At 39.5% G+C, this 23,947-nt stretch overlaps 1 protein-coding gene across 17 annotated transcripts in view; it reads left to right on the plus strand.

Annotated features, from left to right (window-relative positions):
• The window catches only part of LOC111564120 (adhesion G protein-coupled receptor L3-like), a 266,802-nt gene that overhangs the window by 140,125 nt on the left and 102,730 nt on the right, over window positions 1-23,947 (plus strand). For 12 of the 17 annotated variants that reach the window (XM_055007698.1, XM_055007699.1, XM_055007689.1 and 9 more), the window contains 2 exons: window positions 6,413-6,426; window positions 9,057-9,867. In XM_055007698.1, coding sequence (XP_054863673.1) covers window positions 6,413-6,426; window positions 9,057-9,867 — 825 coding nt within the window. The remainder of the gene's footprint in view (window positions 1-6,412; window positions 6,427-9,056; window positions 9,868-23,947) is intronic. The other 5 variants (XM_055007703.1, XM_055007691.1, XM_055007704.1 and 2 more) reach the window with 1 other exon arrangement.

Consider the following 23,947-nt stretch of genomic DNA (forward strand, 5'->3'; position numbering starts at 1 on the left):
AGAAAGCTTGTTGCAACTAGTTTTTCCACATTATTTAAATTTAACTTTTGCATATTGTGTAGATCATTTCCATAATCATGAACACAAGTTTTTAGGTTGACAAACATTTAAAAAATTTTCATGCTCCAAGTATAGATTTTCGTTTTTGGCTTTTCCATGCTTCGCTCACATGGTAGCTTTTGGGAAATGAAAGAAAATTGTTGGTAATTAAACCTTTTTTGTTTTGAATTGGACCTGTGGATTTCAACACACGATGTTGAAATCTTGAAAGCAAAAAGAACACAATTTAAATGTGATGTTGCCCCAAAAATTATAAACAAACATGAAAAATCCTTCGAAGCTGAGCAGATTTGTCAAATGAAACCTTATCATTTTGATCCGCTAGTTTGCTAATCTGAAGCATAGGATGGCCACATTTTGCTGCTAAGTATGACGAGCATTAGCTGCATAAGGAAGCACAATAAATGCCATCAACTGTATTGGCAAGTGTAACCTAAATGAAATACAAATGCCCACTGTGGTCATATCACAACTGAAAATATTGTCAAATCCAATCCTTTATTGGAATTTGACATTGAAATGCTCTTTGTATTGTATTCAGTTAGCCTGTTAGCCCTATCTGAAATTGTCCAATAATAGTAGGTTTGTAGAAATCCTGACCTCAAGGATAAGAAAATATTTTCAAGCTAGTGTTGTTAGGTTACTGCAACTTGAAAGCAGAATATGAGTTTAAATGCACACAGTATTTATATCATTATTAGGTCAGTCCAAGGTTTGTCTAAATCAGAAAATTGCAATTCTGCATTTAATTAAGTGTTGAAAACAGGTCACTTGAATTAAAGTTTAGAGAACGGTAATTATTCTTTTGATTGCATCTGTAACTGCTGTTGAAGCAAACTGATCCAAATAGTTTGAAGTTAAAAACTAGCAATGCAGTTAGTTGTGTTTGGTGTTGTGGGCAGCTGTTTCCTGTCTCTAGATACAACTGTGTGAAAGAAAGTGCATTCATGACTGGCAAATCTCAGGCTGAGTTTTGTCATTTGGCACCACCATGAGATATGTAAATCTTCTTTGGGAATTTTTTTCTCCTTGCCAATGGTGGTATTTCCTCCTTCTGGTTTGCCTTGGCAGCCAAACAAGGGTGATTACAGCTGGTCATGTCTTTCCTCTAGAATAATGTGCCACTCTTTTGCAGACTTGAAGAGGTATCCAACTGGTCCTCTCATTGCAATAGCAGAATTTTCTTTTGCCAGGTGGCAGCCTCCACTGATTATCCACCAAATGGGTGCAGTTAATTGTCAAGTGATAACTTTTTAGTGGCAGCTGAAGCTCTGTGTTTCCCTTACGTTGCTGAAGTGTCAAAAATTTGCAGGGTCTTGAACTCCAACCTTTGAAAATGATGTATTTATTCAGAATTGCTAAAGGCAATCTGCTTTTATAAAACTTGATGGGCACTCGATGCCCACCATCTGCTCTTCATATTTGTCTCATTCAGTGTTTTAAAGTTGTTTCATTAAGACTAGTGTATTGGAGAGTGATCTAAGTACCGTTAATATCACGATTACACAATTAAGTCGAGTATCTTCATTATTTGTGTTTATTTATACTTTTAAATAAGTACAGCATAGGGACGAAGCTGCTTTTTTTGGGAATGGAAACAGGTATTGTGCTGAAGGAAAACTGAGTGATGTGCTAGAATGAGCACAATATCTCATTAAATGCTGTCCTTAAATATGAGTACAAGGATTTATCAACCACTTTGAGCTAGGGAACGGACATAGGGCCTGTTTTTATTATGTAGAGCCTATGAATGTGATATTTGAGGACCTACTTTGTGTGATGGAAGAGGAGCCCTTTCACAGAGGTTTTGAGCTCTAAAAGGGCCCTTATTTTTTGATTTGTATTTGTGTGCATATTTTTGATCAGACATCAGAGAGGGGGCTGAGAGAAAGACAAGGAGAAGAGGGAGAGAAAAAAAGACGAGTTGAGAGAGCTAAGTGCTTTTCGGCGGCTCAGTGACAGCCGTGACCGAAATCGCTTTAAGGTCACAATGGGGGTGGTGGAGTGGAATAAAGCAGCTTTTCAAATGAATCAATTCTCCATCTTGGCTGTTCCTGCTGTGATGTGGGTATCCAAGGTACATATCACAGGTGTATCTCAGTTATCACAGTCTAAATAGTGAGACACGAGGAGACGTGACATTAACAAAATAGTGTTGTGACAAGTGACCTTGTCGCATTCGGAAGAATCTTCCAGTCAACCAAAAGGGCCACATGCTGGACTGTAGTTCTTTCTTACTGAGTAAAAAGTCATGAAAAAGTGCTTTTTAGTGACTCAGTGACAGCCGTAACCAAAATCGTTTTAAGGTCACAATGGGGGTGTTTGGGTTTAGAAAAGAAGCTATTCAAATGAATCAATTTTCCGGCTCGGCTCTTCCGGCTGTGACATGGATATCCAAAGTACATGTCACAGGTATATCTCTGTCTCCTGGTGATAGATGAGTAAATGTGACATTGACAAAGTAGTGTTAGTGTTCTGACGGTTGACCTTGAGGAATCTTGTGCTCAAATGAAAGGGCCACATACTGGACTATGACCCTTTTTTAGTGACTAAAAGATGTTTTCTTGTATCTATGATCTGGATATCCAAGGTGCATAGCAAAGGTGTACCTGACAGGATCTATGCAGTGAGGCATGAGCAGACTGTCCTGAACAAGCTAGTTTGAATATTCTGACAAATGAACCTGATGCATTTGGACAAATCATCCGGTCAAGTAAAAGGGCCGCAGACTGGACTAAAGTCCTTTTTAGTGGGTAAAAGTCACTATAAAAGTGCTTTCTGTATCTGTGACATGGATAGCTAAGATACAAATGACACTTATATCTCAGTCTATGCAGAGACAGGAGGAGATTTCTGATAGGTGACTTTGTCGCATCCAGAATAATTTTAAGGTCAAGCAACAGGGTCGCATACTAGATTAAAATACTTTTTAGTGGATACAAGTCACTTAAAGATGTTTTCTTGTATATGTGATGTGAATTTCCAAGGCATATATTCCAATTACATTTCAGTTTGTATAATTTATATAGTTTTTGAGTGTTCTGATGGGTGACCTTGTTGCCTTTGGACGAATCAGCCAGTCAGGTCAAAGGGATGATGGACTACAGTCCTTTTTTAAAGAGAGTAAAAGTCATTAAAAAGGTGCTTTCTTTCTGTGACACGGCTTTCCAAAGCAAATATCACAGGTATGTCTGAGTTTGTGTAGTCTATGCAATGAAACATGAGTAGACGTAACATGGACAAGGCAGTTTGAGTGTTCTGATGGTTTACTTGTAAGAATCTTCCAGTCAAGCAAAAGGCCCGCATGATGGACTAAAGTCTTTTTAGTGAATAAACTGAACTAAAAAGGTGTTTTCTTGTATCTGTCATCTAAGTCACATAGAAAAAGTAGCATGGTCTATGAAATGACTGATGTGAGTAGACGTGACATGAACAAAGTAGTCTTCCAACCAGTGACCTTGTTGCATTTTTAAAAATCTTCTAGTCAAGCAAAAGGGCCACATACTGAACAAAAGTCCTTTCTTCGTGAGTAAAAGTGACTGGAAAGGTGGTTTTCAATTTTTAGAAAGGTGCTGTCTTGTCTGTGTTAATGTGGATATTCAAGATACATGTCACAAGTATATCAGGTATATAGTTTGACCGGAAAGCAAAAGTGCCACTTAACACACTGGTCTATAGTCCTTTTACTAGTGAGAAAAGTTGCTAAAAAAATGCTTTTTAGTGACTCAGTGACAGGCATGACTGAAATTGTTTTAATGTCACAATGGAGGTGTTGGAGTTGAGTAAAGAAGCTTTTAAAATAGATTAATTGCCACCTCAGCTGTTCCCATTTCTGCTATTGTATGCGTAACATGGATATCCAAGGTACATATGACAGGTAAATTTCAGTCTATGCAGACACGTGAGTAGACATGACATGAACAGAGTAGTTTGAGTGTTCAGACACATGACCTTGTCGCATCCGAAGGAATCTTCCGGTCAAGCGAAAGAGCCGAATGCCGGACTACAGATCTGGGAGTGGCAGATTTCCTTGTCGGGGATTTCATCCACATCCTTTACTCCCTTCTCACACCATCTCCCCTGGTGATTGCATCGTATAGCACTTCTCACATCCCCACCACTAATGCCTTTTTCTATAGATCATTACACTCCTCTCCCCTCGCCACTGTTAGCAATCGCTCAATCAGAAGCGCCGGCCTCCCCATGGTCCCTGTTGTGTGGCCGTTGCTCATGAGAGGTGAAGAGGCTTCGATCAGGCACGTTGGGCCGTTTGCTCTGATTTGATCTATGGGCTTCACATACAGTTCTTAATTATTGGAAAATTCTGGTTGCTAGTAATGTTGATTCACATGTAGCCCAGAGCAAGTTGTTGCTCATGCCTGGTATGGCCCTTTTTGCGGGTATGAGATGCTGTGCTTTAGTGGCGTGCACGTTTATGGTCTGACAAAAGCCTCTCCCCTCCCCATCATTTTCCTCTTTTCGCTCACCTGACACAACTCCACTTCATTCCCCTTTTCATTGGCTCACCGCCTTGCATTAATATTGTTCTCCTCTAATAACTTTCCCATCTTTCAAACTTTACCCCGCCTGCCCCTACCCACTGACCTCCATACCTCACTCTGTTGCACTCTCCATTTGGAGGAGAGGACTCTTGTAAGCCCTAGTAACAGAGGTTAATCCTCTCTTATTAGAACCGGGATTACTGAAGGGGAAGGGACAGGAGCAGGCGCGCTGGGTGGATGCTAACCCCAACTACAAATGGAGGAGGCTGACAAAATGCCATGACTGACATAAAAGCCTGGTCCACAGAGGATGTGATATATAAAGAGTTCAGATGTAGTAACCTCAGTAGTTTTTCTGCAGGTCTTTTGTGTGCTTGTTGTGCAGTAGAACCAAAACAGATTTTTATATTTTGCTTCCAACTAAACAGTAATTCACATTTAATACAACAGGTCACACAGGACCATCTTCTATAAATGTGATGATAGTAATAATAATGATGTTTTTTTATTTGTATAATACATATACCTGTATACTATGACTATAGTATGCATATATACATGTACATATGTATTATTGTATGCTGTATACATATGTACTACTACTTGTATGCTTATATACACACACTAAAGTTACAGCATATAGCATACTGTGTATTATACTATGTATATATAATATTCTAATATACCAAAATATGTAGTAGTCTGATCGATTGTGTATCAATATATATACTTTAATACCTTTCTTATCTTCAAGTACATATATTTCTGTCTCTCTAGTGTGTGTGTGTGTGTGTGTGTGTGTGTGTGTGTGTGTGTGTGTGTGTGTGTGTGTGTGTGTGTGTGTGTGTGTGTGTGTGTGTGTGTGTGTGTGTGTGTGTGTTTGTGTACACATAAATATAGATAGTTTATCAATCATATTGTGATGGTCAATATATACAATCGATCATAACAATGTATGGCATTATGTGGTATTATGATATACATAAGCTGCTAGGTTTTATCTCCTGATTCTACATTTCTTCTCAGTGCTTCAGCATCTTTTAGCTCATTGTTTTGAGTTTTTAATGCAGAGGACTTGAATAGTTTCCTTTTACAGTCTCATGGCAGACTGACAACATTACCAACAAGCTACAGAACTCAGTGGAGCGTTTAGCTACTAAAGAGCCTGATGTTTCCCCCTTAAGAGAGCACAGTGGAGGTGAATATTGGACTAGGACTCGACAGGTGACCAGCAACAGGAGTGAACGGTGATGTTCCTGCTGGATGTGCAAATGCTGACACATCATGAAATATGTCAATGTTGCAACCATGCGTCGAGAAAAATCAATGAATGCAGATTTAAATCCAGATCTCAGTCCAAGTTGAATCAATATTGAAAGCGTTATCTATTACATTATTATAGTAATAGGTTCACTGGTCAATTTAAAAGGATCTCCAGCTGCTGTATATGTTAATCATCAGTTGTCTTAGTATGTTGTGTGAATTGCGTCTAATTTGTTTACGAGGCACTTTCTTCTTCTTGTACTTGAAACTCAAAAGCTGACCTGAAAGCAGCCACGTGTTTGAGTGTTTTTTAAATGTAGAAAAAGCCTTGCACATCTTCATCCCACCTCCATCTCTGCAAAAAGCACGCTGTACAGTTTAAGAGTGATTAATCTGTCTTTTTCCTGCAGGCTCATGTGTGACTTTCTTCTTTCTAAAAGCTTAAATGTGTGATGTGTCAATTCCACTAACCCCATGTTCCTCTTGGACTTTTGTGGGACTGTAAAATTTACAGAAAGCAGTTATCACATCATTAATCTGTTCTTTATTTTTTTCTTTCTTTCTCTCCTCTTCATGCCTAAATATAGAAGTGGAACAAAAAGGTAACTAAATGCCAACAACTTTTCTGCTTTTCACCTGCATTTTCATTTGGACACATGCTTGCAGTTTTTTGTTTTGTTTTTTTTTTTTCATTTGGTGGCGGGTTGCTACAGCAAGTTTTCTGGCATTTTGTTAGTTCATGTTCACTGTGTGGTTCATCGGTGTGGTTGGACATGTAATTCATGGGGAAAATGAAATTGGTCGGGGAAGCAGCTTTGGGATTACACCTAGTAAATAGTTTTTTGTTTTTTTTTCATTATTTAGTCATCTACATGCAGCTGCATCCAAAACACTGAATAACACACAAGACTCTTGCCTTCATTTCTTGTTCGTTAACAGCATCAAATACAGAAAAGGGTTTGACATTGCTACATATATGATAATGCTGTAGGTTAAAGCCATTACCTACCAAGTCCCCTGCTGAAATCCCATAACCCAGGGATGTTTTTATTCCCTGTAATAACGGAAAATTATTCCAGCTCTGCTTTATCAGCTGCATAATATTAAAGCAGAGCAGCTATACAGATTGATCAATAGCTTGTCCAATAAGCTGTCAGCATTTTTCATTATAGCTCTAACATGATGATGGCCATAACCTTCAGGGACTCACCAGTCAATACTGGAGATAGATCATGGTTGTATACTTACCTTATCAGCAATGTATGATGCTGCAAAACATATGCTAAACCTTCACCCATGTAGTGTTTACGCTATTACCTTGTACATGAGCTGGAAATAATGCAGACTGGAATCAAACAACAGTCAAGTGATCCATTTTCTTACACAAGTGGAAATATGTCCTTTGTCACATATTAAATACGAAGTTGGATTCAAGTTAAAGATGAAAATGGAATCATTAAACAGGTGTCAAGAGTTCGGCTTTAATGTCTGCGCGATAAATTCTCAGCTTTCTTCGTAGTAATTAATTAATCAGTGAAATCTGTGGCAAAGAGAATGAGCAATGAAGGTGAAGGGGGAGTTGAAGCGCTTTACAGAGATGACAGTTGCTGCTTTAGTAACAGTTTGTGAAATTCCCCATGAAAGCCATGATTGTCTTTGTGTCACTCCTCTTAATATCTTTCATTTACTCCTCCATCTCTGCGCTTACATCCTTTAAAAAGCATATTTTACAACCTCCATAGAGCCCCGGCGTGCTGTCAGTACAAAGCTTACCTACTCTGACCCCTTGCACCCTTGTAGAAAGCAGCACCTCTTAGCATTTAGCAGAGCAGCCGCCGAGGCTGGATGTCGACGGGACGCATCTCGCCACATTTTCACCCGCAGGTAGACAACATGTTTAATCTTAGGAGATTACATGGGGAGAGAAGCCTCTGTTTTTGCTGTCTCTTTCTCCTCCTTCTCCTCGGAGCGTGCAGCTTTTACCTCTCGACGGATCGGCGGCGAGAAACCTGTCAGCGCTCTGTCAGACTGCTGGCCCATTACAGCGAAGAAAGCCTCCTAACACACTGTTTTTATTCCTCATGTACGCTGGGTTACACTGTCTATTTTGGCTTGTATTCATTTGTTCTCCAAATATAATTATTGTCTTCTGTTTTTTTAATGCTTGTATTATATATTTTATTTTTAAGACTTTAATTTGACTGACTGCAATTCTGAATTCAGACATTTTAGGAAGACAGAAAATTACAACTGCCTCGGACCATGATAATCCATAATGAATTGAAATTAGCTTTTGCAAATGGAGCCCAGTATTGACCTGTTCCAGCTGCACTGTGCTGCCTTGGCTTGGCTTTATCAGATTTGAGTACAAACCAGTTCACGTATAATTAGTTTATTTTCTGCGGTGCTGTAAATCACGTCGCAGACGAAAAATGTCATGTAGATGAAATAATGGACAAACAATCATTACAGGCCTGATGTAATTTGTGATTTTTTTTTTTGCATATTTGTTTCTTTTCTTTCTCCTAAAGGTCTGCTGCCTCTGCCAATAATTACACTGCTGCTATTTTTCACTACTTTTGGTGTGTTTATTGGGAACTGCTGCTGAGTTGTTTTAATGAAAGAAAACCTTTTTCTTTCCTGGTTGCAATTTTGATTTGTATGTGAAAAGTCATTCTGTAAGTGAAGCTGAACAGGACTGAAATGGTAATGAGTGTATCTGTGCATGCGGTAAGTCCTAACAACATCTCCTAACTTGTGTCTGCTCTACATTAGGTCAGCAAAGATAACCTCTCACTAAATTTATTCTCCCCTCTTGACAAACTTTTGGTCAGTTGGCTGTGTGACATTGCAGGCAATTGCCTTCAGGGTCAAGCCCAACTGATTTAGAAATATCTAATAGAAAAATGTAAACCATCGTATTTTGTGAGTAAGTAATTGAAGCCAAAAGATACTACATTTGAGGTCCAGTTTAGGATAATGTTTTGGTTGCGTCCTGTTTAATTTCTATGCTTTGTAAAACCAATATAGTCCAAGACTTGTAGGCATAATCTATTTAACTCCATTACTAATTAATAACTGACTTTATGCTGATCTTTTCTGCTTTTAATCTCAATGTGATCATCACAAAACATGTTGAAGAGAGCGTGACTCACTTTGGTGCATTTTCTGTCTTAAATGTTTTATTCAATACCTGCCAATGTAACTCTGTAATTGTCTTTCCCCAATTTTGGCTCCTCAGTATTCCTGTGCCCAGGGCTTCTGCGTAGGGTCTACCAGAGCGAGCACCTCTTCGAGTCGGACCACCAGTCTGGAGCCTGGTGCAAAGACCCTCTACAGGCCTCCGATAAGATCTACTACATGCCGTGGACACCCTACCGCACCGACACCCTGACCGAATACTCCTCCAAAGAAGACTTCATCGCCGGAAGGCCGACGACCACCTACAAGCTCCCGCATCGCGTCGACGGGACCGGCTTCGTGGTGTACGACGGGGCACTCTTCTTCAACAAGGAGCGCACTCGCAACATTGTCAAGTTCGACCTGCGAACTCGTATCAAGAGCGGCGAAGCTATCATAGCCAACGCCAACTACCACGACACATCTCCATACCGCTGGGGAGGGAAATCAGACATCGACTTAGCCGTAGACGAGAATGGCCTTTGGGTGATTTATGCCACTGAGCAGAACAACGGACGGATTGTGATCAGCCAGCTAAACCCCTACACGCTGCGAGTTGAGGGTACCTGGGACACAGCGTACGATAAACGCTCTGCATCCAACGCCTTCATGATCTGTGGAATCCTCTATGTGGTAAAGTCGGTGTATGAGGATGATGACAATGAAGCAACAGGGAACAAGATCGACTACATCTACAACACAGAACTGAGTAAAGACGGCTTTCTGGACATCCCCTTCCCAAACTCCTATCAGTACATCGCTGCTGTGGATTATAACCCCAGGGACAATCTCCTGTATGTTTGGAACAACTACCACGTTGTCAAGTACTCTCTTGACTTTGGAGCATTGGACAACAGACTCGGTAAGACCAGCTTTAATTATTCTTTAATCTAAAGTTGACAATTGCTTTGTAAAAGATTATCACGCAATTTTCAGTAGCTTTGTTGGCCTAATTCAGTGTTTCAGAGGGGGAGCAACGTGCTAAAAGCATCTAACCTCAAAGTGTAAGAAGATCTCAACACTGGTTTTTTACTGCAAATTGGAGGAATTACAATGGAAAACATGGTCACACACATTCGATTTTTACCCATGAATTTTGAAACACAGCTCAGCTTTGAATTATTTCAACTTCTTCAATGTTACAGTGACAATTTCAACTTGTAATCAGGAAGTAGGATTCTAAAAATCATCACCTAGTGGCTGGTTTGTCTTAAAATTCCAATTGTCTCCAAATGATTGCAGCAACTATCCACTCCAAATTTCTGCTTTGTGACAACAAAAACAAACATAACTGGCACTTTACTAGGTTTCTCAGCAAATTCATCTGCTCTGGGGGATGAGCCCTTTCCCATTTAGACCCTAAATAAGCCTTAGAGATATAGATATATAGATTAGTATAAAAATGCACCTATCACTTTCATATCATGAGCTTTATAATGTAACAATAACAGGCACACAATTCTGATTATAATGTATTATCTTAAGTTCTTAGGTCTGTGGCACATTTGATGTTTGACACTGAGAGTTCCACATATTCTGCGTTTGAGCCACAGGCTGAAGTCTTTTGCTCAATCTGGCTGTTGCCTTTGAAAAAGGAGCAAGTGACAGCTCACATTAAACTTCCCGAAACTCTTTTGAAAAGTCTAATTTCTCCACTCCGTTGTTCTTTTTATAAATTGGTGCTTGTTGGGAAGCATAAAATGGAGGAAAAAAGAACCTGTTTTGACACACCAAGGTAATTCTTTGCACTATCTCATCAACAGCTCTAGTCAAAAATGTCACAAGTTATTTGACTGTGAAATCCCTACTTCTGCTTTCTCCTCTAGAGCTTTTTCTACCTGCCGCTTGCCAGTTTAATTTATTTTCCTTAGCTGGCTGCTACTTTTCTCCCCCAAATCTTTTTTGATACACCGAGTCCCGCTTCAACACACCCAGTAATGTATTCATTCATTCAGTGACCATGCTTACAGTGTTTGGTTTTGACGATACACAGCTACCCATAATATAATTTGTTGTAGCTAAGGGGAGCAAAAATGGTGGTGTTGTGTGCTTTCTGTGTTAAATGATTATTCTTTACTCTTTAACACACATACTTTAATACACACGTGCAAAGTCTCAGCACTAGACTTGTGTTTGGCTGCTGCTGAACAACAGGCTGCCCTGCAAAGAGTCGACTGCATGAATATAGATAGTAAAATGTTGCATTAAGTGGATGGATGGAGTCAGGGAACAAATATAAACGTCAGATAAACAGATTGATGAGGAATGAAAGAGTGATTGAATGGACTCCGGAGTAATAAAGCATTTTGTTTGATCAACTTCCAGCCCGAATACATAAACAAGAGAATACAGACCTGTTCTGATTAAAGTTAGCTGTGCACATTTTCCACACAATTGTCTCCTGAGGAGCCTAATTTTGAGATGGGAGGATAGTTACAACCAAATTGTTTGAATCAGCATCAGTGTACCACTTCACTGCACACAAATTAGTCTGTATTTTGCAGCTGCAAGGTTGTTTGTTCCATTTATTTGCTTCTCTAGTGAGGATGCGCAGAGATCAGAAAGCTAAATGTGGCCGGGGCAAACTCAACAACAATGAAAGATGAGGGTTCTTTTTTCATGTCGATGCAGATATTCAAGAAAGAAGTGCACAGTTACCAAATATTCTCCTGCAACTTGCCAAATTTGGCTTAATATGCTGGTCAACTTGAGCTATGACTGTAAATTTTCTTTTTCACTGAAGGCATTTTGGTGTCTCCAAAAGTAATTTACAGAATACTGTTGCCAGCTGTTTCTTGGTGCCCTGTATTTAAATATAATTGCTGAGCAGGTGTGTTATTGCGGCAGTAGACGATAAGAGTCATTTCTTAAAACATTTTGGAACGTTAAACCAGAAGCTCATGTTTGTCTGGAAACTACATTATTTGCACAAACCTGCACAGAGTCTAAATTTACTGATATAAAACATAAACTGATCCTTCCACCTGCTGATTTGGTCCACTTTTCAGACAGAGTCGGAAAATTTCTTCTCTTTCTGTTTGCCAGCAAACACATTTATATTTATCTTTACCGGTAGTTAGAATTTTCAGCTCTGAATTTAATCTGATTATTTCACAGGATTTCAGTGGGGTTGTAGGGTTTAAAAACAAATAAAACTGAAGCTCTAGGTGTCAAAATTGGGCTACAATGATGAAAAATGAAATAAAACCACAATTTATACACGCAACTTCCCATCAAATTGCTTCATGACTGTTACTGGTGTATTGTAAGTGTGTTTTGTGAGGGTATTTCTATACAGTAGGAAGGCTCAGGAGGCCAAAAACAAGATATGTATGATTCAATAAGTTCATCTGGAGCTCCTGCAGTCAACGTAGCGTTTTCCTTTTGCCGCAAACATGAGAAATTTGATCCAGTGTCATGATCATGGTGCCTGTTAACACTCACGGAGAAGTGTCATCCTCTGATCGCGCTAACACAAGTTCATTTCCCCGCTCGTGCTTCCAGCTCCATGAGCATGCCTGACCTGCCATACCAGTGGAGCATGGTATATGGGCACCAGAGCAGCAGATACGTGGCCAAACCCACAGCTGGGGCCCCGGTGCCGGATGCCCAACCACATGGGCCAGTTCACATGCTGCAGGACATCAGGCAGGGACATGATGATCATATCTGGGAAATGCCAAAAATAAATTTTAAAAAACCCATCCAAGCCACCATACCGCTGCATCTAATTGTTAACGATTTTGATCTCTTTGAGCAAATTATGTTTCATGTACAGTGCAGACAGAGTTGTTTTCCTGCTCCATCAAAACCAAATTCTGAGTAATATTTGAGGATATCCATGCAAAGAAACTAATCCTCACAATAATCTCGCACTAATCTGTGCACTTGCTGCGGTCTCTTCAACAGGCAGAATGATAAGTTTGTCCAAACAAGATGCTTTCAAGGACAGATGATCTGCGCACAGGAGTGCTTCCATGACAACTCCATTGACAAATAAATTCACTGAATTTGTGATGTGGAAAAAAAGAAAGAAAGAAAGAAAGAAAAAGTGCTCGCAGGCGGTATTTGTAGGCAGATGTAAAAGCTCTCTTTACCAGTTTTCATGATGACATTCAGTGCAGAATATGCAAGGACAAGTGAAATAAATTGCTCTGTGGTCATCTTTTAAAAGCACCAAGGGAAATAGAACACAATGATAGCAGCTGAGCCTTATATACAGCAGTAAATGCATGTGAAGTCAGGTTTAGAAAAATATGACATACAGTATCTGTAAATAAAATTGATTACAAATGCAACAGAATGAGGATGTTGATCTTCTGACAGTTGTGGAAATTCAATAGGTTGAATGTCAACATTCCATAATCCGGTTGACCAGATTTACCTTTTAAAATGTTTCTTATGTTCTCTATCACTGCGATTCAGCTCAATCATCTCCTCAACTAAGAACAGACTTGATTTGATTGCTTTGGAACAGAATCTTACTGGAAAAGTTGAGGAGCTGCATGGAATTAGTGGAATTAGTGGAAAAAGCAGTGGAATTGCAAGTAATCTGGCAGTCATCCTTGAACCCTTTGATGCGCAACATGGGTCAAAAGTGACCCAAATCCAATGGAAAATGGATATCTCCTGACCCACACTGCGCATCAAAGGGTTAATACCCTAACCATAATAACTGATACTAATAATATAACCTCATACATTCTTCTTCTGTTCATGCCATTGGATAAACCACTGATGGATAATACATATAGCCTTGCTCAGTTACCTTGCACATATATTAGGTGGGGAAGCTCATCCACCACTTTGGTCTACTCTAGATATCTCAGCAACAATTAAGTTTCATGTAGCATTATGCTAAGATCAAAATTGTAATGTATCTGTTAAGGATGTTGGGGCGATCAAAACAAACTGCTCAGTATTGGCAAAAACTTAACCTATAAACCAAACTAATCTACTGTGTACATCTGCTGACACCAACATGTTGTATTTAGAGTAACTTGACTGATATGGACACCAATATCAATCAGAAATGTTAAAAAAAAAATAAAAATCATATATTCAGCATAATTTGTTTTTCATTTGTTGATATTAATGGCAAAGCCACAGATACGTGAGAAGTACTTGGAACTTGAAATTTCTAATATAATTTACCACATTAGTTAGAGGTCATTAAGCTTCACAGGAGTCTTTGCCATGTTGCCCCTTTACTAGCTAAACCCCCACAATGCTCTCCGCTTGCCAACATGATATTGCCCACATCCTCTGATTGCTACAGTATTAAACAGTAAGAATCAAGTAGTACAACTACAATATTTAAAGTCTATATAGCCATGGATCATAGTATCAGCAGATATTCAATATGAAATAACTTGCATGAGATTGGGGCAAAAAAATTAAAATCATAGTGTCGATTACTTTGGTTTTGGACCAAATACCTGCAAAACTAAATGCAGGCATGCTAACATACTAAACTGACATGATGAACAGCTCACCTGTAATCACTCACAAGAAGGCTAGCTTCAGAACCAACCAAAAAATCCAGAAAAATACACTTTTTTTTTTTTTTGCTAAAAATAGATTTAGGTCTCACTTCTTATTACCAGTTTTCTACAAATTGTAGCATTAGTGACGACTAAAACCTAACTAGATTCCTCTATCCCTAAATCTGTCTAGAGAAATTTCTCTGTCCAGGCCTCAGCTTTACCTCAGTAACCTCTGTGCTGCTGCCACACTGAGCTAAGCTGCACTGACTCCACAGGACTGCAAAGACAAGGACAGCCACATAAAAAACATTGCTTCAGCATCTCTCACCTGCTGCTGCTGTCTGTAGCACTAATACGCTGCCGTATGATAAGAATTCAAGCTGTTTGTTCCTCAGTTTATGCGCGTGAACTTAGACAGTGTTTTCTCCTTGAGTCCCACATTTAGACTGTTGCTGTACCTTGCAATGATGTGTTAATGGACTCTCAGATGAAAAGAGGATGATCCTGGCAGCAGAGCATCTCTTCAGCTCTTGTTTCACTCAGACTGCCTCTCATGCCTGCATGCGCCGCTGCAGCAATGATTCTTTTGTTTACCCACGATTGGTGCATAGGATGCTGCACAGTCGATGCCACGGATACATCTATTGTCTGGTCGTCTTGCAGTTTTGCTACATGTTACCATCTGGCTGGGGCACGGTGCCAGCCCCTGTTGGCCTGGAGGGAGGCGGCAGAAGCGGCGCCCCGACCTTCATGCCGAAGCAGTCGATGTTTTGGACGCTCAGACGCCCATCTTGGCTCGATTTGGAAGAGCTTGACACATGCTAAATTGATTAAGACTGTCTAAGCAGTAAATGCAGGCTGGCAGAGTCACTGTAGATAATCTGAGTGTGACTCAGTGGGCTCTTAAAGGCACAAACTGTTGTCCTTTCGGTTCCACTCCTTCGCCTTCCAGCACCTGTCATTGTTTTAATAGATTCAAGTGATACCCAGCGTGTGTCATCATAGATATTTTTTGCCTGATCACAAAGCTTTAAGGAATGCACTGCTTAGTAATTCAAACTAAATGCTACTGTTCCAGAAAAAAAGCAGTCTTTCTTTTGCATGCTGCATGAAACCCCTTTTTGATGTCGAGGCTTAGGAATGTAGGCTACATGCTTATTTGCAAGCTACGCACTTATCACATGCCTGGTGCACCTCGCGCACAGGGCAATTTTCTTCCAGGGAAAAATGCAAGGTTTAGGATTATAGTTGAGAAAGGTTTTTTTAACACACACAAACACATGCACAGTCTCCTTGCAAACCCCTTTAATGCCGGAACACAATAGACCTCTGTTAGTAATGCAGCTTTAGATTTTTTTTTTAAACAGGGAGCTCTTTGTTGGTGCTTTAGAGGGTTTTTAAAAAAAAAAAAAAAATGTCAAAGCCATATGCCCTCACATGGGAATAAATTGCAAAATACTGTAAAATATGATCATTTTGACCCCATTCGTGCATGTTTTGCTGATCTTCCTGTTTCTTAATATGGAGTTTGAGTGAAACCTTTGTCAACGTGAGCAGGCGTGGCCATGTTTCAAGAATGTGCCGTGTTCTTTCGCTCCCCCATTATGTATCATGTAATTTTTGTCTGCCGTCCCTCCTCCTGACTGAGCCATCCATCACTGGGCTCGGCGGCTCTACCTTGATCCAGAAATCATACACAGATCACCTGTGTAGTGAGAGAGGTGGCAGGCAATCCCTCAATTAAGGCCAACACCCGATCCATCTCTCCTGACATGGACAGAAATAGGGAGAAAACAAACTTAGAGGCAAAATCAAGAAAAAGATGTTTCATTTTTGTCTCATGCTCACGATAAACATGAAAAAAATCCCACTAAAGCAGGTTAAACTGGAGTTATTTTTGCAGTATTTGGAATCGCCTCCACCTCTCTGCTGTTACTCCTGAAGTATGTGTGTGTGTTTTTTTTTTCTTTAGCCCCCCAAAAATTGCCACATTAAATATAACAGGCTCGGTGGCGCACAACCTCCAAATGATTTATTTTGACCAATCAGCCGAGTAAATCTGATTGGAGGCCTCGAAAGCATCTTTAACTCTCTTTATCACCGGTGTCAGTTCCTCTGTTGCCCTTTCCATTTGGCCCGTTCTACTGTTGCTTGACAGTCTTCTGAAAAGCCTTACTCGAAGTTTTTTATTTATTTATTTATTGGCAAACGGTGAGACCTTGAAGGAGAGATGTCTTTTTCCTCTTCAGTGAAAAGAGCCCTCGGCTCATGTGCTCACGTTCCTTTTTAGCCGCCTTTCGCTCTCCTTGGTACGTTTGACAATGTTTGGCCTTGTCACAAGCTGGAGAGAGCGAAGGTTTTACGCTACGAGTGAAAACCTGGATATGGATTTCTGTGCAATGCAAAGTTTTATTGCTCTCCAAATACACAACTGTATGTACTGTATTTGAACAATTTTTGCGTGAGAGATTTGCATCATGAATTGGGATTTGGAGACAGAAGCATGTTCCGGATTAGCCAAATATGTGCACATCAGGCATGAAAACACCACTTGCTTGTGCTTTTGTGTCTTTGCAGTGCAGTTCACTTCATTGTGGTACACACACACTCAGGCTGAGCTCGTGTCTCTTCTGTCATTTAACTCAAACTGAGGCAGTGTGTCTCCAGGCCTGTGTGCATTTAAATCAGCCTTTGCGTACGCTTCTCCCAGCGCCGTGTGACCTCCATAGATGCCCTCTCGAGTCCCGCGAAGAGAGCTCGGGAATGAGAAATTAATTGCCAAACAATGCATAGCTCCCGTCCATTACGGTTCTCAGCATGTCAGATGATATCGAAGCATTACCGGATGTCTGGCTGCATATTTTACCGCTCCTCCTCCTGCTCCTCCTCTCCAACCCCACCAGCACCACCTCCCCTCAGTTACACTCTGATGGATTTGCGGGCTCGCCACAAAAAAGGTTTCCCTTAAACGACGGGACTTTCACCATCATCTTGCTCTCCTCAACACACGTTTGTGCAGTTTTGGTGGGATGACATGAACATTAGAGAGCTGATAAGCCGAGGAGCTGCTGTCATTACGAAGCCGATTTTGCACGCTGATTTCCTATGCACGGATGTAAATAATTTTTTACCTCGGATGAAATTTTACATTAGGACTCATTAATTAATCCCCAACTAGATCCTGCCTGAGAATTAACAAATCACTTGTGCCATGTTTAACAAGTCTCCCTTCATTTTTTCCCCTCCACTTTCTCTCAGCAGGCTTCCTGTAAGGTTAGAGCCAGACTGGGACACATCTCTTTCATGCTAATCTCTGATTTTTTGAAGTTACACGTTTTATCAGACAAACGGTTGCCAACATTTCCCAACATGAAGCATCAATTACTTCCGGTGAAGCTTGGCAGCATTTTTCTGACTGCTATTTTCAGCACTTCAGTGAAACACCAGTAATTATTGGCTGCTCGACAGATGATTTGGTTCAAGGTCCATTTCTGCAGAAAAAGCATGAAGAGATGCTTCCAACTTGTTTGAACCAATCACAAATGGATCTCCTCTTTAGCAACATGTCAGAAACTTTTAGGAATATTTGGTAAAAGGGCTGACAGCTCTCAGGACAACCCTCTCTCTACAAAATTACATTCTAACACAACAAAACTGCATTCTCAATGACATTCTCAGTTTCTTTGCCGTGTGTTTTGCTGCTTCACTGTTGCTGCTTTTGTGCAAACCAATCATATATGAGATGGAGTGGGACTTGTTTTCCAACTAACAGTTGCTCTGTAATTTACATGTTCTCAATAGAACTGTAATTCAGGGGAAATGGCAAGTCTGGCTCTGTTCGAAGGCAACAGAATCCACTTGCACCACTAAAGCTTTCTAAATAACATGTTACATCTCATTTGTTTGTTCTGTACCAAATCAAAGTGTAAATTAGTGGCAGCTTCCAGGACCTACAACGATTTGGCATCTAGTAGTTAGTTACTGTTGATTTCTGTGGTTGCTTGGACACCTCACATTGATGACATGGCAAAGAAATTTGCTACTGTAACAACAAGGACACAAACAATGTGTAACGTAAACCTGTGTAGTGTAACTACCAGTTTCCAGTTCTCAAATACAGCAAAAACAGTGGTGTAGTTTAGAGTATGCACAGATCTGCAGCTTCTACTGGCTTTTAATTCTCTGTATTCTGTTGTGTGCCGTAATTGTTTTTTCCGAGGCCAGGTGGTTTCTGTTCAACCAAAATTGCTACTAATTATTTATTGAAAAATTGGTAGTTATCACAAATTCAATAACACAGTTTGCACACAAGAAGGAACTGAGGGCAGAGGATGCTACTCAAACAGCAGATATTAATCTAACAAAGAAAACACCCTTACCTGTTCTGCACTAACCAAAATGAAATTCTGCTTTTTACTGGCTTGCACTAGTCAAAAGAAAAAGTACAAACAAGGAATAGTAGCACCCCTAACGAATGTTTAATTTAAAACCACATTTTAAACTAAGGATGGTTCTAAACCCAAGATAAAAGTAGCCTAAGCCTCCTTCTGGAAAACTAGTGTCTCAAATTCAGTCAGTTCTCAGACACATGGATAGATGATTGCTGTGGTTTGATTGGAGGTCAGAGGTTGACTCTGGTAGGGACTTAAACATAAAAGTGCACAGAACCAGATCATATTTAGACATGAGTGGGGAGAAAGGAGCACAAAAGCTGGAACTCTTTCAGTGTAGACATAAAATAGAACCAATTTCTTGAAAGTACATTCAGTAAATTGTTAGCAGCACTTCTTTGCAAAATCTTTGCTTCAATAAAGTAAACATGAATTGAGAATTGACATACTGAGTTTTGAAATACGCCAATCAGTCACAACAGTAAAGCTACTGGCAGTACTGACCATCTTGATACAATACTGGGAAACCTTGAGTCCTGGCATTCATGTGGGTGGTACATGGACCTATACATGCCTAAGCATTGCTGTAAACCAAGCACAACCCATCATGGCAGCAGTACTCCCTTAAAGCACCATCTTTCTCCAATGAGTCCCACCTAACCCCAGAAACTGCTCAGGAACAGCTTAAGGAACAAAGAGCCCAAGACATTGACCTGACCTCCAAACTCACCATTTCACTAAAGCAAAGACCCCACACTGCAAACTAAAAGATCTGCTACCAATGTCCTGTTTCCAGACACCATGGGACACCCAAAGAGGTCCAAGATCCAATAGGCTAGAGCTGTTTTGGAACCACAAGGGTGACCTTTAAAACATTCGGCTGGTGGGTTTAATGTTATGGCTGCTTGGTGTCTCAGTGGAAAGGGTAAAAATGAATTAATTTCACCAAATCTCCTCCTTCACATTTGCTAATGACGGCACACTCTGACCAACAAAAGCTACTGGCCCACGAACTTGTAAGATGACTCCTGGATGCACTAATAAATGCATAATTACATCGTGGTCTCACCCTATAGTCTGTGCGACAATACTGATGGCAAAATCTGCACAATTTACTCCCTGAAGTCAAGCAGCAGAAGCTAAGTGACCCTGGGCAAATACTACCTTCCCATTTCTGGGTGAGCTAAACATGCAACAGTAGTCTTACATGTCAGTGCTAGTAACACAAGGCGTTATCCTTTGCTGGGTCAGTGGCTTTAAAAAAAAAAAAACCTGTGTAAAACCCTTAAAGTAGCAGGGTAACATAGCACCCAGTCCAACAAACTGAATACTAGAATGGAGCCTTAAATTTTGCAGTTTGAAATGAACCGGTATGCATTTATAATGGAGTTGAAATGGTAGTTTGACACTTTGAAAGTAGCAAATATTAGTTCACAGCTTTCAATGTAGGAGCTAACATAAACTCAGTTCCTTTAATAATGATGGGGAGCATCATAAATTATATAAATTATGGTTTGTTAATATTCAGATTTTTACTACAGATAAGACACTCAAGGGTAAAACGTTGTTTTTTCATCCACTGCTCAAGCTTTTGGGCTTTTTTGCTCCCATAACATTTATTTTTTCATACAAAATAAGAGAAAACATCCAAGATATAGTACATATTTAAGTTTTTCATTTTTGACATTTTTGTTTTTTCTCTGTTGGACATTTGTGTATATCAGTGCATATTATATAATATCACAGGTCATTTAAAACCTATATGAACATAACATTTCTGGAGATTTATGTTACAAAACATAATTGACTTAATATAAGTAATAAACTGGGTATGTTTCAAGGCAATATTAATTGATTAAAATTTCACCAGCAAATAGTGGCTCGCAATCAGCAGTTATGGAGCTTTGAAGACTTTTCTCTTTGAAGTTTCTCTCTTAGTCTGAGTCAGAAATGTCAGTTTCAGTAGCACCAACTTTCTTTATCCCCATCTATATTCAGAAGGTTTGTACTGAGGGATTTCTTCATGCATCATTCACGGAGTGGTTTAAACAACATTTTACTGCTAAAAACATGCCGAAAATGGATTTTCGGGGTGTTGACTGTATTTGAGTAATACAAAAGAGATATCCAAACTTGGGAAAACATTCAACTCTAGTAAGTCAACAGAAAGAAACAAGAAATTTAAACCTGGATTCATCCAATGTTCAGATTCTGTGTGCAAATTAGGGCATATTTACTAAAGTGGTAATGGTCCTAATGCAAGTAATCAAATGGGAAAGTTTCATGGTGATAAATAGTAGTTCGGTTTTATTTCCCTGTGAATAGTGATTTCCTATTAAAAAGTGTGGAATTTTGTGATACAATTCACAAAAGCTCGCTGTCTCACAGTGCATTTTGTCTTGTGCTCTGAGTTCATTTCAGTAGCACATACATTCCCAAGACTTTTTTTTTTTTTTGTTATTCTATTTATATTTTGTAGGTTTTGTTCGAAGTGATTTGTTCATATATCATTCATAGCTGGATTCATACAATATTTTTATCCTAATAACATAGCAAGAATTGATTTTTCTTGCTGATAACATTTAATAATTTAATTTAATTGAATTTATTCAGTAATAAAAAACAGATATATATCTCTTTTGACTCTCATCTGTCAAGAAAATTAAAAAAAAACACATCAAACCTGGATTTATTCAATGTTTAAATTTCCATTTTGGAAATCTATGTAAATTGGGTATTTGTATGTTTAAACAAACAAAAAAAATGTCAATGCAAAATAAAATTGTCTCAGTATAAATAATCAACTGATATACATCATGCTGGTGTATAGTGGTTTTTCATGAAAATGTATTGAATTTTACAATACATGTTGCTAAAGCATGCTTTCTCAAAATTAGTTTTTTCTCCAACTCTGAGCCTGAGTTCTCCACCTCAGTAGCACCAAACTTTCCAATCTTTATTCTGAAGGTTTTGTCAGAGGGCTTTGTTCATATATCATTCATAGCTAGATGTATATAGCAATTTTCTCCTAAAACATGGCAAATATGGATTTTTTTCTTGCTTTTGAAGGCATATTAGGATTTATTTAGTGATTAAAAGAGATATCCATAATCTCTTTAGTAAAAACCTTCAACTAATCTAATCAACAAAATGAAGTAGAAATATCAAACCTGGATTTATTCAATGATCGGATTTCTGTTATGGAAGTGTAGACACATTTGTAGGTATTTAAATAGACTATTATGCATTTGTAGATTCGAACATAACAATTAGAAAAACAAATAAAATACAAAAGACAATTAGATTCATAAAAGTAATACACTGGGGAATTTGCATGTTGAGATAGATAGTGTCTTCTAATAAAAAATGTATTGAATTTTACAACAGATAATGTTAAAGTTTGCTTTCTCCATTTCAGTGGCGTATACGCTCAACAAACTTTCCAGTTTTATTTCTCTCTGTATTCTGAAGGTTTTGTCAGAGGAATTTTGTTCATATATCATTCATAGCTGGATTTATACAACGTTCTTCTCCTAAAAACATGCTGAAGATGGATTTTATTTCTGGCTGTTGATGGCATTTTGTGATTTATTTGTTGAGTTTTGAAACTGGCTTGAAGCACAGCCCTCATTTCTGTTCTGGAAATGTATTCAGATTAGTGCACACTGTGTAGAATTAGACAACAGTTCATCTGCATAACATTTTGGACAACTTGTAAGACAAAAAATCATTGTCAATGTAAGTAATAGCTGGGGAAGAAGTGTTTTCACCCTGTTCAGCTGCAATGTCTCGTCTAAAAAGAACTTCTGAGTTCCAAAGTGGATGCAGGACCCTTCCATCAAACGGCAGAAATGACACGAGTGTGCGGTTCTGGCCTGCTAACAACCGTGATCATGGATTTTGGCTTCGAGTACGCTTAAGTCTAAAAATATGAGTCCCAGCAGCCACCAAATCCCATTTTGCAAGCTTTAAACAGGCCAGCAGAAAGTTAATGGGTGACATCACACACAGACTGTCCAAAATTCTCTCCAGTCTGCGAGAGTCCCTGCTGAAGATGAAACCATGCATAAAGGTTCAAATACAAAAATTAGGAGGTAATTGGGTTCAGCACGAGGCTGGAAGAGTCACTTTACCGTCTGATTTCATTTCTTACCCTCCAAAAAAACCCTTTCCCACCTCTTTTGATCTCGACTCTGCAGAAGTTTCCCGATGAGGCCCGATGCTCTCGGTGCGGAAACGAGGAGTCATATAAACCAGATCCATTTCATAATAGCTTTTATTTTTCCCCCCTTTCCTGGAGCAAAGTAGAGCGGGCTTATCTAATTGTGGAAGCCACGAAGCCCTGGGTTACAGAGAGAGAGGCTAATTAGTTAGAAACGAATGCTTTGAAATGAAGCACAAAGCTCCGTGTGTGGTGGAAACAGGGTTTTTTGGGTTTGGGAGGGGGTCGGCGGGGGTGTCGGCACAGAAGTGGAGCGTAAATGATGAGCGGAGCTGGTGTTTCAATGAGATAGGAGGCTGGAGTAGCCACAGACTGCTGTGTTTTTATGAATGAAAAGGTTGCTGGGTGTTGGGGTTGTAGGAACATCCATAAGCCCTTTAAGGAATCCTGAGTATCTAATAGCCGGCTGTTATTTCATCTTAATCAACTTTGCAATGCCTTTGAGAACGCATCGAATGTTAAATATACAGAAGATAAATTGCTTTGAGGTTTGAGGGCATTTTATTGAATTTAACTTTTTTCTTTCGTAGTTGTGCGATGTCTAAATAAACGGTGCCAGTAGGAACATTTCAGTGTCCTGCAGTGCAGCTCTGTTGTTGTGTTTTTCTCCCAATTATAAAACTCTCAACCCCAAATGTGTCAGACATTCACATCTTGCTGTAAGGTCACCGACTAGTTCCTTGGGGCGAACCAAAGACCTGCTCACCTCGCTGCTTTTCTTCCTCCTCTCTTTTTGTCCCTTTGGATAGATGGGGAAAGCTGGCGAAAGCAAAACAAAATGTCCTTGTGTTGTCTCCAAGGCGATAGCGCCTGCAGACTGTGGCTGCTGTCTGCTGCTGCTGG

The sequence above is a fragment of the Amphiprion ocellaris genome, chromosome 23, assembly GCF_022539595.1.
Source record: "Amphiprion ocellaris isolate individual 3 ecotype Okinawa chromosome 23, ASM2253959v1, whole genome shotgun sequence".
Taxonomy (NCBI): Eukaryota; Metazoa; Chordata; class Actinopteri; family Pomacentridae; genus Amphiprion; species Amphiprion ocellaris.